This window comes from Pagrus major, chromosome 23, assembly GCF_040436345.1.
Source record: "Pagrus major chromosome 23, Pma_NU_1.0".
NCBI classification, from domain to species: domain Eukaryota; kingdom Metazoa; phylum Chordata; class Actinopteri; order Spariformes; family Sparidae; genus Pagrus; species Pagrus major.
The window spans coordinates 9,448,475-9,464,543 of NC_133237.1; the positions used below are offsets into that span (position 1 = coordinate 9,448,475).

Consider the following 16,069-nt stretch of genomic DNA (forward strand, 5'->3'; position numbering starts at 1 on the left):
GTTATTTTCATCTCTAATTTGTGTTTCTATTTATGAGCCTACTTTTATTGTGACTCTTTTATCTCTTTCTAACGTACTGTATTTTATGGTGGTGCTAAACTTAAAGGGGCACTAAGTAGTTTTGGAGAAGAAATTCAAACCTGGAATTGTAATATTTACAATATTAATGAGGTAATTATACAAACTCAGAAATATTTACTGAATAAACAAGCTGTTCTCAGAAGACAATAATTTTATTTTAGTAGCCCACAAAATGTCGGAAAGGTGCATCATCCTCTTTTCAGGACAGGTGAGGCAGCAGGCGGGAGCCACCATTGACTGTAAAATGAAACATAAAATAAAAAAACACAGGGGGTCCACTCCTACAGAAATATATAATATTAATTTAATATATAAAATATAATAATTAAAAAGCTTCAGCTCGGACTGTCTCGGTCGGTCAGCGGGACTTTCTGTGCCGCGGAGCTGTGTGAAGATGCTGCGTCACACACAGACAGGAAGCTGGCTCCCTTTCAAAACAATACCAGCACGCCCTGTTCTGAAGCGTCACTGCTACTACCGCCAACAATAACAGTTTTATTTTGAAAAGTTTTAACAGGAAGCTCTTCTTTCCTCATCCTGGATGACTTCACGATGTGTCACGCACAAACTCGTCAGCCTCCGCGGACTGTTTGAGACTCCGCTCGTCTGTTGGATATAGCCGTTTGACAGAAACAGTCACATGGACACCATGCGGGGACAAAGTTAGCACGGAGGTACGTATTCACAGCACATATCTGAGCTGACTTCACTACACTGTGTGGACACCGACTCCAGGTAGACTGCCAGACCCACACTGACAGCTCCTCAGCAGGTCTGAGCAGTTATAAACAGCCCGTCATGTTCCCCCTGTCACTGGTACTGACTCAGTAAATACAGGCTCTACTGGACTCTGCAGACTCTTTTAGCTGTTAAACTTACTGAAGTTAGCTCTTGACTAATGTCTTTACTATCAGTTTGTTTGGTTTTAGTCAACAAGAAGTAAATATCAGTAGGATCACTTTTCTAAGTAAACATGGCCGTCAGTGGCAAAACTCTGGCTGAAGTTTTGAGTTTAGTTGAAGCAGTCTTTCAAACATATCCCAGCTGCCATTAAACACTGTGAGCTCACAGGTTTGGTTGTAACAATCCAACTGTGCAGCAGCTACACAATACAACCATATGGACTGAAGTTTTATTTCGACATGTGTTTCTGTTTCCTCCTCAAAACATGGAAGTGGCAGGCTCCTCTGCACCAGGCCTGATCAACTACTGTTAGTCTTTTAGATGTGAAATAAAGCAAAGGGCCAAGACTTGTACTTTCCCGATGTCTGACCTGAAAAGCTTGGACTTTACATGTGTCAAAACAGTACATCATAGTAATAGTATGTTATAGTATACAAATGAAAAGACAAAAAACAATGCACAACACTAGTTGTTCTGTGATTTGAACATTTGGAGAAAAAAACAAATACAATTTAAATTTAAAAACGGAGGAAATAATATGTTTGACCCACGACTGCATAGGGCTTCCATATTTATGTGCTTATTGACAGACATAACTAATGAATGGGCTGATTAGCCTACTAACAAAATGAGCAAAGGGCCAGAATGAGGTTATTTAAGGGCCGCATTTGACCCCACGGGCCACCAGTTGATCAGGTCTGCTTTAGACCCTGAGCTCCTCTTCTGTTTCTCTGGCCCGGCGTACCTCTGTCTTAGCGTGGTTGGTTGAGGTCTGTTCCTCAAGTGTCACCTTCAGCCCCTCGTCCTCACCCTTTCAGCGTCTCTGTCTTGAGTTGATGCTGATGGCAGCGTGTCACTGAGCTTCAGTTTCTCTCTTTCTGGAGCTTGTTTGTTAAAGCAGCTATAAGGAACCTTCGTTTTTGTTGTTAATTCTGGTGGCCTCTTAGGACAAAAGATGATGAAGGTAAACAAAGTAAACTTTGTTATAGTGTCATACCGTACTACCAGACTACAGAGCAGCTTCTGTCCTCAGGCATTGAGACTCCTCAGTTCATCCGCAGCACTCCAGTTTTAATGTTGTTACTTATCCAACTGGTTTAAGTCAGAATCCCTGTGACAGACACTAAGAATAACTATTTTAGTTATATATCAATAGACAATCTTCTCGCTGATGGTCTCTTTTGCTTCATCATCATAGAGAAGGATCAGTATTAAATTGAGACTGTTTCATAACAAGTTAAAGGAGCAATATGTTAGAATTGGTGTCCTTTGCGTGGGCTGGGAGCTCGGAGTACTGGGGGTCAGTGGCCACGTCTGGAGGCCTGACCTATACTATGTGGCTGATGCTTGGCCTCCTGCCTTTCCAGGTGATAGCGGTCTGGCTGATTATGAATAACCAATAAGAGGGGGTAGGGCACGGACAGTCAGTCAGCCTGGAGGCTGGCTGTGGTATTATGTTTTGTTTTATGTTTATCTGTTGGGTGCGGTAGTCTAGTCTTCTTGGCTTTGTTTCAGCTAGGTTAAGTTGTTTCTTTGTGTTAGGGTAGAGGGTTAGCTCCCGACTCTGACGGCCCCGGTGGGTTGGTCTGGGAGGCTGCCCTTCTTTTGTTTATTTTGGCTGGCCCATCAGTTTGTTTGTTTGTTTGATTGTTTAGGGGTTTTTCCCTTTGTTTGGTTGTTGTTCAGTTAATAAATGTATCTTCCTTTAAACTGCAACTTGCTTGATTGTTTTATGTTAGACCTCTTTTGGTGTACCTCCTGTAGGGGGTCGTAACAACAACGTTGCATTAGGTGACACGATGGGCTGGGGCTAGCTGGTTAGCATGCAAACTAATGTAGATACGTCTTTCACATAATGTCAAAAATGTTATTCCTGCAAATTTTGTTGATAATTTTGGTTATTTTTTGAATGTTTTAAACTAAAATTCTTACATATTGCACCTTTAAAAGTTCTTTATAGTAGCCTTAAACACTCGACCTGTTTCCAAACAGACTTCTTCTAGACATTTTGCAACTCTGCACTTTAAAAGTGAGCTTTCAGGAGGTAGAGCCTGAGAACGTAGAGCCTTGTCTTCTGTCCCACAGTGAGTCAGCTACATGTTGGACTCCAGGGCTCTCTTAAAGTCATGTCAGTGTCGCGGTACATCTTATTGAAAACCAAGCTGACATGTTAATCTTTTGTTTCTCCATTGTACACTGAACCATGTGTTTTGAGAGGTTAAAAAGACGAGAGTTTCTTTTTTTCTAACGTCATCCATCCCATTCTCTTCCTCTCACTTTGTTTTTAGTGTAAGTGGATCCACTGAGATGGAATTCCCCCGGTGCTCATATAACAGGAAATAAAGATCAGGTATGTACCTCAGCTTTCTGCTTGCCAATCTTCATATCTGCTTTATTAATCTGACAACCACTCATGCGGAATTTACTGACGCGAGGTTGTTGAAAGCAGGTTAAGATTTCCTCTTAGGGCTGACGCATCATTTGAATAGCCTGCACTCGATACATGTTTACTTCCCAACACAAACAGACAGCGATACTCTAGAACTAAAGTAAGCCAGTGTCGCTCCTTCTGTCTTCATAAAGTGTTAGTACTGAGAGCGTGATGGGCAGGCTGTGATGAGTCCCTGTCTATGTCAGTGAGGTCATCTACTATATAATCAGACACATGAGGCTGTTCTCTGGCCGCGTTTACAGACGAGTAAGGACATGAAACACCTGATGAAAATAACAGCTGTGTTGTTTTAAAGGGGCACTAATGGCAGCCTATCTTTTTAAAGAAGAATTTGAAAATGTAAAAACAAATCTGTTGATCTTTACAAATCAAGACATGATATTTTTAAAATGGCATAGCCGTCATTGCTGAAAAAAGAAAGTTTCGATCGGAAATTGAAACCAATCGTGACGTAACCTTCCTCTTGGTCCTACAAAAATGTATGAACTCGGCAGCTGACCAATCCAGACCCGTCTGAACCCTCCCCTGAACAGTGATCTATGATCATCCAATCACAGCTGAGCAACAACAACGATAATAAAAAGAAGCCTTGGATTTCTCCACATGCCAAAAGGGTTTGCAGAGGACTGTATTAATGTAAAGAGTTTGGAGGGTTAAGTCTTTTTATCACCTTCCCAAAACCAAAACCACAAGAACAAGAACAAAAGTGTATATCTGCTCCAAATTAAACTGCACAAGTTAGCATGCCCGGCTAACTAACTTAGAGTTATTTACAAAGGTATTGGACACATGCAATTAAGTATATTATTAGGCTATGTCAGGTTGTCATGAGTAGTTTTGTGATTCCTTTTGTGCGGTGATTCGGTTGAAAGGAAACAGTTCCTACATGAAAACTGCTCACAGCAGTATTTTTTGGCACTTTGAGCGCCACATGGCTGAGTGCCATCTAGGTCCATTATATTCAAGAAAAGGCAGACATCTTTATGGCCGATGACTCCAAAACTCAACAACTCGCACAACTCTTGATGCATAAACAGCACTACAAGTAAGAGGAAAATATTCTAAAACTGTATTTTTGATTTTAGGGTGAACTGTCTCTTTAATGCCTGGGACATGTAGCTTTGATCTAACTAGCTAGCTATCTACAGCAAAATAAATCCGCTTTTTATAGTCGTCATTTCAGCCGACAGCCAAAAATGAGAATCTTTTCGGAAAAGAGAACGCTTACAGTATTTAACGGGGCGGGACCTGGCAGAAACATGCACACCATGTCTCGCTAGCCTGCGTTCCTGATTTCAAAACTTATCCGAGAGCTTTTTCGAGGCAAGAAGAGCAAAGAGAGCAGCAGAGGGAGAGGAGGATCAGCAGATGGGAGAAGTAATAGTCTGTCACTTAAAAGGGCTTTCAGACATTATCAGAAGGTCAGTGTTTCTCTAAAACACCAAAAAAGAATATCTGTTCCAACTTGTTCCAACCGTAATGGGAATGTTGTTCTGTGGTCTAGGCTTGGTATTATTGCAGTTGTATCAAAGCCAAGACTGTTGCTATTACTGCTCCTGCAACTACTTGTCTCATATGTTTTGGTAAAGCTGCAGTGCCTGTCCAACCATGGCTGTGGGATATATTTGTGGGTTCAGGTTTGCTTTCCATCCTCATGGAGAAAAGGTACAAAGCGTGTGTTGTCAGATGCATAGGAGAGGTGGTAAAGGCGGAGGAAATATAATATCCATGGAAATGAGATAAAACACAGTGAGTCTCATAACACTGTTCCCATAAACGAGCTGGAGCTACTGTGGCTGTAGCTCGTTGCTACCACACGTGTGATTGATTTTACATTCATGACATGTTGCATCACGCTGATACAGTCTTCTGTCTTGATATACTGTTTTAGCTGTACAATTAGCTTATCTTTGTTTTGGCTGCCTCAGAGTTTCAGGATCTAAACCCTGTTCAGAACAGCAGAAGATCTCACAGGACAGATCCTGTGTGTGCAACAGGCTGTGCAAATGTTACACAGTGTTTATTTGACAAAAGACACGCGATACTTTTTCTTTCCCTAGATAAATAGAGATTAAGAGAGTTGATGAGTGAACACTTACACAAGCTGGGTAAACAGTACGACAGTGAATGGTGAACACAGACAATTCCAAGTTACATTGAGTTGTAATGTCGATATGGTGCTAATTATAGTAATAGCTAATAAAAGTAAACAAACAAAACTACTTCCTCCAACTCCCTTTTATTGATGTTGTTGTTCCAGAAGAACAATAGTGTGAATGCTGTAGTTTTATGCATATCAGGAAAGTATTTTCCAGTATATTCACCAACTTTTCCGAAATCACTTCAGCTGTCAGCATTCACACTGTATTTCCATTTCTCCGTCTCCCCCCTACCATTGCATTCACGTCACAACTCTGCTGTTGTTCGAGTCATGTGCACGACTTTATAAAATAAACTTGTTTGTGCCCTTTGGTGGACAATTGTAGGCGCTGTTTCTAACAACATATCTGTACTACGATTTCTTCTTCTACTTACCGGCCATACCATACCATATTTGCTAATTCCACTATATCTCCAGTTAGCTTTTATTAAATATATCAGCCTTGCTAGTTTTTCCATCGACTCCCTAAGACTGTCACACTCTCTGAGTCAATAGACTGGCCCCTGTACTTATTACACCCTGTTAGCAGCCACAACTCCATAATTCATTTACATTTCTAACAATATAACTATTCCACTGTGTATTGTTCAATTTTTTTGTGCAATATCATGCACAACATTCCTCTATTGCCTGCAGCATTTATTTATGCTGGTTATACTGTCAACTGCTCAATATTTCAACTCACCAGTTTTCTATCAAATCTTTCCGTGCAATAGTCTACTGATATTGGTAGCATTTATCTATACTGTTAACTACTGTCTAACTACTTAACTACTAATATCATCTACACTGTAGTGTGGTACTAGGCGCACATCTTGCACCTCTATTTCTAGAAGCAATTCAATTTATAATTGTAAATACATACAGTATATAGTTGTCTCATTTAGTTTATAGCAACATTTTATTACAGATATTTTATAATTTCTATATTTTAACGTTTACCTTCTGTTATTTCTTATTGTCTTCTCTATTTATATTTTATTCAGACCTCTCTATAGCGTGATATTTCTGTTCTAGACAGAGATACTGCAACAAACCAGTATTTCTGATAATGATTCTGATTCTGAAGCTCTAACTAGATCTGTGAAGTGTGGAAATATTAAAGGTAACTGGGTTGGCATAAAAATGCTGGATATCTTGGAGAGGGTGATGTCTGTTTTTCAATTAGGTTACTGCTTTTAATACTTTCTTCCTTTAATAAAATTGGAGCTGTACTCAGTATCGGCTGGTACTAAACTATATTTAGAGGTTGGAATGTGGTTTTGGTTCACAGAGAGTAAAAACAATCTGGGCTGCAACACATTCATAGTTGAAATGTTATGTGAGGCCTCTCAGACTTTTTTAGTTTCAAGAAAAAAATATCTATAAATGTAATCTGGTTATTTGAATCATTTTCATTGTGATACTCAATTATCTTTATATGCCCCCATAAGTAAATGCCTGAAGTGTGTGTGTCTGTGGGTTACATTTCTTCCCTGAGTAGCCAGAGGCTCATGAGGCAGAGCGATAAGAGAGGCAGGACTAAATGCTTTATGCCATGAGGTATATTTGGCCGTGAAACATCGGTTTACACCATTAAAAGTGTGTGTTTATGTGTTACCTAACTTCCAGGGTCTGTCTACGAGCCTCACTCTGAACCCCTGGTAACCATGGAGACCAAGTCTGGAGAGAGACCAAATGCAGACGCCTCCATCCCGAGCCTTCAGAGTGAAGCTGTGGCCAGTGATCTGCAAGAGTTGTCCCTGCAGCCTGCCCCCAACCTGCCGCCAGTCACAGAGAGGAAGAACGGTGAGTGGCGGTTTGTACACGCAAACTGCTTTTTACTCATGCAAAGACATGACTTTGTGAAAGTGTCCATCAAATGGTTGTCAGGGGCACGCAGAGGAACAGAGAAGAGAAAACAGAGAAGCTGGACAGTCATGCAAATAAAGCCGCAGTATGTTCCCATTTGATTAAATTTGTCTGGTGAACATGATTGTGGTCCATTTTAACTGTTCAAAGATGCAAAGAAGCAAATGTTCCTCGAGGCAGAGAGGCTGTTTGTGTGCCACGCTTTTCCAGCATCTGTAGAGCTGCTAGCCGCTGCTCGTGTTTACATTTCAGACATACTAGGTCTCCCCTCGCATTACCTCATTATAAACAGCTAGTGCCGTCTTCCAAATGCACACACACTCACATCTGAGCTGGCTTACGCACGCACACCATACACAGACTCTCAAAGCAGTGAAGATATATTGTTTAAGCACTATCTTTCACCAATTCACTATTTTAAGTTGACCTTAAACTTGACCCAAACACTAAGACTTGTCAGTAAGTTGTTGGCTAGTTGAATACGCAACTTATGAGGGGTCGTTCCTGAAGGTTCACGTCATAGGGTGATACTTTTTCTGTCTCCTCTTTCCGAGGAAAGCTGCAGAGCGTTCAGATATGGAAGGACTAATTTACACCCGGTATAAAAGGCTCCTTGAGGAATTTTGGCCATCAGCAACACTATGCAGCATATGTCTTCATGTGTGGGCCCCGTTTTCTTTTTTATTCCTTAACTTAGCAGGAAGAGACGGAGTTCGATGACCTTTCTACTTGTTGGGCAGATCTTTTTCTTACTATTGTGGTCACGCTGTACAAATTGCCTTTACACCTGGCTCGGGTCTTAACTCTATGAGAGCAAGACCACCTTCAGATGTGTGGCTCATCCAGTCGCATTCTGATCACAGGCATTCTAAGTGCATTTACACACCATAAACATGTTTTTTCCTTATATACTGTATACACATTGAGATCTTGTGTCGATGCCTGGTTTAAATATGGTGTAATTGAGCCCACAGCCTTTCTTCCTCCTGGAATCTCAGCCACACCTCCAGAAGCACTTACAACCAACTAGCAGTACAATAAAGACAGAGCCAATACGTAGGTATTTGTGCCCTAGCTGTCCACAAATGCCAATGAACATCAAGTTGCTAAATTGTTGTTGGGAGACTGTTGCAAACAGTAGAGCAGATCTGGTGTTCATGACAGTGTTGGTCATTGAATGTCTTTAATCTCCCTATATTTAGAAACAGATTTCATTGCATAGGGGAGGTTTTCTTTCTTTCTGACTGACTGGCTCTTTGCAAACTAGAAGAACTACATTGTCTTGAATGGCACATGTAGTATTTGCACTTTTATTTGGCATGATTTCCATAACGCAACATAAATGTTTGTATTCTAAAATAATAGCTATGGATGTCGTGCTTTTGTCACAGTTGAAATGTAGACTTACGAAGCTGGAAGCAATTATCTGGTGTCTTGTTGTGGGTACCTGGAATTGATAATGAGGCATTATAGGTGTAAAACTGGGTGGGGATTTTATGTGTAACTGAGATACAGATAAGACATGAATGTCATCAAAATATATAGAAATAGATATCATGTTAGGTGGAGGGATCCAGATAAATCATACTGAAAAGACTAAGGACATTGAGTCTTAAGTGTAAACCACCTTCCACTGAATGGATAAAGTTTTATCCACATCTTTCCTTGTCTTTTCCTCAGAAGAGCACAGTGTGAGCGTCTGTTTTGTGTTTATGTTACAGAAGTGCAATAGAATATACCTGCTACTGTAAGAAAACAGCTGACACGGTAATCTGAAACATGTGGGCAAATGACTGTACCAGCTAGACGGGAATGCTCTGTGGAGCCCTCTATTTTAAGATGGTGCGTGTCCCCACCTTCTGGACAGTACAAGTACTACAACCAGACGCACAAAAATCAATCCACGGTTTTTGGTTTAACAGTTCATGAACAGAATACCATCAGATGGACTCAAGATCAGTTTTGGTCCCCTTCAAATCCCCTTAATCAGCTCTGAGTAAACCCTCTGTATGTGGAAGTGTGTGTGTGTGTGTGTGTGTGTGTGTGTGTGTGTGTGTGTGTGTGTGTGTGTGTGTGAGGTGTGTGCATCCTCAGTGTGCACAGATAAAGAGGTTCTGGATATAGCGATGTGGCCAGCTGGTCCTGCTATTTAAACCAGTTGGAGAGAGTACAGAGGTTAAGAGGAAAGAGAGATGTAATATTAGAGGAGGGTTGGGGGTTGATGTTGAACTGAAGAAAATGTATTGGCTGAGGAAATGGGGAAACTATGGGGGCAGGAGCACTCAAGAAATCAGAATAGAATATAAAGTGACAGGAAGCGTTTGCCCTAAATTGATAACAAGTATTTTCTATACAAGCAGCTCCATTTACATCTCTCAGTGTATAGGTGAGTCTAAGGGGGCTCGGTGTGCCGGTAGAAACTTACGCCAGAGCAGTGGCAGACTCAGGATGTTTGAGGGGCAGGGGCGAAAGAAATAAAGAGGGCACCATCTGCGCGCAGTGCGGCACCAGTGTGCAGTCAGTCATTATGTATTTATACCTTATGCAAATCTTGACGGGCTGTCTGCATTTCTCTGTGGATTTTGATACTTTCACAGCATTTACGCAGCACTTAGACCTGCTTTATAACCCAAAAAGACATGTAAAGCTCATTTTCTAAAATATGGGACCTTTAGTGTGAAGAAAATTTGGAAAACAACTTTGCAAACTTTGTCTTTTTGGACCTGCAGTGCAGATTTATGGCCCCACAACACAGATTATAGCTTTACCCACCAGACAATTATTGCAGCTTTTGGAGCTGTCAAAGTACAGTATGGTCCCATTATTTTTAATAGTTTGCAGGAAAAGTTTGATGAAGCTAACTCATTCTATCTGTGGTTTTCACAAAGACCTCAGTTTGACTGACAAGTGGATCAATAGTTAATAACTACATTTTCATTTTGGAGGGACTCAGTCCTCAGTGGCCTCTTTGAAAAAATGAACTGAAAGGAAATAAAGACAGAAAATATATGAAAGGAATGGTGGTAAATAGAGTTGGTTGGAAAATGGATATGACTGAATCAACAGCTAATTAAAAAATGATGTTCTGTGTTTGGAACCTTAACAAAGTGAATGCTATGGTCCCGATGGCTGTTAAAAATGGTGATGTACTTTTCAAGGTTGAATAAACTTGCTGAGACAGATTGAAAAATGAATCTTTGTATGGAAAGCAGAGATAATGAAGGCAGAAATATAGTTATTGAGAGTGCATAATAGTAGAATACATGCACGCTCCACCAGGGGGTGGAGGAGTCGGGGTTGGAGTTAATTTGATGCTTGTTTACAGCTTTGTCTTGTTATAGGAAGAGCAAAGGGGGTGAAACCAAAGACGAGGCTGAGATGTAGCAATAAATAACATTTATGGTCATAGTTTAGTTGTTAGAAATCAAAATATACCTGGCCTAAATTTAATTCTCTCTATTTAAAAAGTTATAGGTGATAGTTTATAATCTGTGATGCAGCTTTTTTTGACCCATGTTCCTAAAAAAAGCTGCACCAACAAACAAGGAAATCAACTTAATGTCTTGAAAACCATGATAACTATTCCTCTGTAGCCTCGGAGCAATAGTTACATTTTCTGTATTGTGGAGCAGAGGGTCTTTCTCAAGTATTGAGTCAAGTTTTTTATGAACACACACTGACACATTAGTTTACAGTGGCTATTCTGGCAATGACTTTTGACCTGTCGTCTCATAATTTCCTCTCGGTGACATACGAGGGAATCCTTTTAATAGATCCGTGGACCACCTCCCCAGAGATAACAGTGAGACATTGATGCACACATAGCCAGGCTTTCTGTAGGCTAATGACGTCAAGCCCAAAGGTCAAGAAGAAAGCACTTCTGAAATAAACTTTTGCGTAGGACCTAGGCTCATGAGGGTTGTTATGATTCAGTTAAAACACTTGTTTTCCTAGAAATCAGTTCTTCTTTGCTGCTTGGAAACAGTAGCCTCCACAGCAAGTTGCAACTACTGTTGTAGAGCTGCGACGAAGAATTGGTTCCTGGTAATTGGGTGTAATGTTAGTCAGAGCTGGCCAAATGTCAACAGTTTGGCAATCACTTATTCTGGAAAATCCCACCAGTAAACCAGTGACGGGTACTACATGCAGGCTTTAGTTTTCAATAATTTATTCCTAGATTATTAATTTATTCGTGTTTCTTTTTCAGTTATGACTGACTGCAGAACTAGATGATAAAATAAGTTTTATGGCATACATTCTGTGTATGCTGTATGTACTGCAAAGTTTTTAACCTGGGCCAGGCCATACAACAATTATAGCAGTCATATCCGATCCATAAAGGGTGAGTAGTATACAGATGTGAGAAAAATAACATTAATATACTGTACATATATTTATTTTTGACACACTGGTACTTTATCATCCCTCCCCACTCAGCAAAGACATCAATTTAACGTCTTTGTCGATCTTTCAAAAGTCGTCCGCTCAGGAACCAGAATGAAAGTTTATTGCTACGTCTCGTTAAAGTTGCAATATGTAAGAACTGGTTGATAATTTTAGTCAATCTTTGAAAGTTTTCAACTAAAATTTTTACATATTGCCCCTTTAAAAACATACTTTAAACAATAACTATTGACGTCTAGGTGACATCCTTACAGGCTTCCTACATCCTTTCAACATCAGTTACAGAAGTCCAAAGGGCAACTTCTTGTGGTTCAAAATCAAAGTTTTTCTGACGTCTTGCTTGCTTGCACTCACTCCAGATGTCAACCCGTTGCACCCTAACCTTTCTGCATGCAGCAAAAGCCACAGGGAGGAATCAAACCTTCAACCTCGGCCTCAGTACATCGGGCACACACTCTACCAGGCGAACTTCCAGTGCACCTTTCAGCTTTACTTCTTTAAATGTAATAATTGAATTAAAAAGTCTCATCCTGTCTTCATTTACAGTCAGGTTTATTGAATACCACGTTTTGGTCATCAAACCTTTATCAGGTAGGCTTTAGGGAAGTGTACTACATTCATAGTCAACCCCACCTGAAAACAGATGATGTGAAAGTTCAGCACTCAGACTACAACACTGACCTTGACTAATCCAAAGCTTTTGATGGTTGTGGAAGCATTACCTCTCCTCTCCACTTTGAGATCCTTTTTCTGTTTATTAATCAACAGAGATTAACATCTGCCTCCACTGATACAGCCGGACCGAGTTGTGTGTGCGGGAGAGAAGATGGAGCGACAGAGATTTACAGTCCACTCGGAGCCCTTAGCAATTTGTGGGCTTTTATCTCAGCATTTAGGACTGATATGAACACACACTTTACAGACACTTAACCGAGCCAGACACATTCAAACAAAGACGTGCCGACACATCTCTACATCCAAGTACGCTCTCACTGTTACATAAATTATCCACATATATTAGTGATGCATATAGCTGAACACATTGTCACACGTAGATACACTCACTCTGAGAGGGAAACAATCGCACACACCTACACACATGCACACAAACACAACCCAGCAAAGCAGGATTATCCCTGCCAGCGTTTTGGTCGGGGCCTTATCAGAAGTAATGGCGGATCAGAGTCCTGATTCGTTTTCCCCTCTCTTGTCAGACTGAGGAGTTCTTTGCCTGGGGACACCACATCTTGCATATTAACACCCTCTGATACAGAAATGCACCCACAGACGCAGCGTCCTGCATATTTAACATGTGCACACAAATACACAGACTGTTGTTTGTGTGCATCAGCTTAACTTAACAATCCCTCATGTCTGTAAATGAGCCTCCGATAACCAAACCGTGAACAAACGCACACACTTTACCGTCCGCTCACCATTTCTTTGTTTTTGAAGCACTGCATCGTTCTTTTTTTTAACATTATGTGAACATGACAAGCAACATCGGTTCAATGTAATGCAATGCGACAGCTGAGAAGAAAGCGCTTAGTATTTTTTCACCTTGAGAGGGCCCTCTCTCACCTTTTAATGTCATGTCAAATTATCTGATGCCACCCGGGACAGAGCCTTAATAATGGAGATGAATGAAACTGTCAATGGATGGGAACAGGTGTTTTATACCGACACGCAGGCAGGCAGGGAGAGGAGAAGGCAGTCGAGCTGAAGGAGGGAGATAAAGGCAGTTTAGAGGCATGCAGGCAGGTTTATTGACCTGCTGAAAGAGAACAGATCAGCTGATAGTTGGACTGTGGGTGCCGTTTCTCTTTTTTATTTCAAGTAAAAAGCACAAAGGCTAAATGTTGGAGCGGCTGCAAGATGCTGGCTTCAAAGAACAACTTTGCTCAAACAAGATAAGGCTCTTGATATTGAATTTCTTTTCTCCTAATGTGTGTCCTACATTGAAAATCATTGTACTATTAAAAAGGTGTGAAGGCTTAATGAGGGGTACTGGATGACTGTTTGGACTGTTTTTTTCTGATATCCTGGCTCTCATCAACAAGAACACATTTACAGTGTATTGTTAGGAACCAACAGGTGATAGAAAGTTGTATTTGATAGGGTTGAAATTTAGATTTATTGTATTAATCTGGATGTATTTTTTCTTTTTCTTTTATTTTGCAAAATGCAAATGGAATTTAAAAATGTATAAGTTAATAAGTAAAATGGAAAATTGATTGGGAAAGTAAATCAATTAATTAACACAAAAGTAAAGCCTATAATGTTTTCTTTATGCATTTTAAATTTGTCTCTTTCAGGCCTCCATACTCGTGGGCCAAGTTAAGACTTGAGCTGAAGCTGCTGCGGCTTTGCTGATGTCATGCTGCTTTTTCTGTTTCTCAACATCAAGAACCTTCGCACAATTACTGCTACTCTCTTTGCATTAGGGCTGCATGATATAGTCAAAAAAATCATTATTTTGACAGATACTATGATTGTGATATGTTTCACGGTCAGTGGGAGTGATCATTTTTGCATCTCAATTTTTAATTTCATTGAACAAACTATTAAAAGCGTGATGATGTGTCGTTTGTCGGAGTCTGTGCTGAACACATATGTTTTCATACAGCCGTGGAACAGGATTTGGAGGTCAGGGCGCCTCTGCAGCACTACAGTACTGAAACTTTACCATTATCAAAAACAACTGCAGCTTCCTGAGATTTTTCTTTTTTTAAGATCTGCCTTTCAGATGCTCTGACAATCTTTAATGCTGCCCAAGTTGTAACATCAGTGTCCTCACATCCACCAACCTGTACTAGACAAGTTATGTTCCTGAGTTTGAAAAGACTCCTTTGAACATAAACAGGAAGTGGTAAAGACAAAAGTCAGACAGGTGTGGGAAAAAAAAAGATTTGGGGCATGCAGAGTTGCAGCAGGTGTGTGTGTTAGTGTGTGTGTGTGTGTAATGATTTTAGGGCTGAGGGCACGACGGCAGAGACGTGCTCACACAGGTGCGTATCATTGACCCCACACTGAGCTCAGATCAGAGGTGCTAAGTGAGAAGAATTTGGTGAGTAGCAAAGGGGCTCCGCTAAGAACGTGTGTGTGTCCTTGCGTGCGCCTGTTTGTGTCTGTCAACCTCTGAGTGACTGAGTGCAGCAACAGCTGTGACAGACTGCTTGATCACGGATTCACCGACATTCGACACGCACACGGGCATGTCCTCCTCAGTCCTGTAGCTGCAGCGAATACAACAGAAGCTCCTCTGTAGCTCTGTGCTGGAGCTCTGATACAGTAGCTTTGTGTTTATACGTGCTTTTTTTTATTTCACTGCTGTGAGATGTCAAGGAGGACTTTGTTGTAGAGGATGCAGACAGTCCTATCCAAAGTAGTGATGGGAAAGGCCTGTTTTGATATATTTTCATAGATGCGACTTTGCTTTAAAGAACATTCTTTCTTTTCGCTCATAAACACTGTCCAGCAACTTGTCGAAGAGGAATACCTTGTTCTGTTTGGTGGACGTGCAGACTTGTGACTAAACAACAGCCGACCTCCTGCTCCTCGTTTGCTTTCCTGGTTTCACGGAGTCTCATTCAGAGTTACTTCCTGGTTTGATCGGACTCGCCATGCTGGAACACCTGCCTTGTGTGCGCATTGACCCTGCCCCAATCAGCAGGAACATGGATGAGAGAGCCATACGGTTTGAGTTAGAGCGCCAGGCCTGTCAGAGTCTCAGACAAGGTGGGATACCTGTTGTGTGTCATGCATCCAAGGTGTAAACAGTGCAGCACGACTTTGCTTTTAAAATGTGTGTAGCTTGTCGGATCAATGCCTTGATTTCATTGGTAGCAGAGAAAAAATGCAGTATGTGTGTCCATTCAGTATTCAGGTTTCATTCAATGCAAAGATCAACTGTTTCAAGTGTGCAGGCCTTCCTCAGTGTCATCCGGCTGTATTTTCTGGGCTCAGGTGTTAAGTGGATCAAATACTCTACAAGTGGCTGGGTTACAGTTGGGACCCGTCCAGCCCGGGCACAGCACACTTTGCCTTGAGCACATGAACTCGGCAACCTGTGGACTGTAGCGGCATGGGCCTCGGACCAAAGTAGCTGGACTGAGAGCAGCTTGGACCGATTTAGACAAACTCTGCGAACTCCAAGAGACTTCCAGAGAAATCTAAAGTGAATTACATGGGTGAGACAACCCCTACGATTAAGCTTA

The 16,069-nt window shown here is 41.1% G+C and overlaps 1 protein-coding gene across 1 annotated transcript in view; it reads left to right on the forward strand.

The window, feature by feature from the left end:
- The first annotated feature begins 669 nt into the window (after nt 1-669).
- The window catches only part of LOC141020139 (myocardin-related transcription factor A-like), a 47,404-nt gene continuing 32,004 nt past the window's right edge, over nt 670-16,069 (forward strand). Inside the window, exons 1-3 of the mRNA XM_073495201.1 lie at nt 670-755; nt 3,273-3,334; nt 7,209-7,385. Coding sequence (XP_073351302.1) covers nt 7,247-7,385 — 139 coding nt within the window. The 5' untranslated portion in view covers nt 670-755; nt 3,273-3,334; nt 7,209-7,246. The remainder of the gene's footprint in view (nt 756-3,272; nt 3,335-7,208; nt 7,386-16,069) is intronic.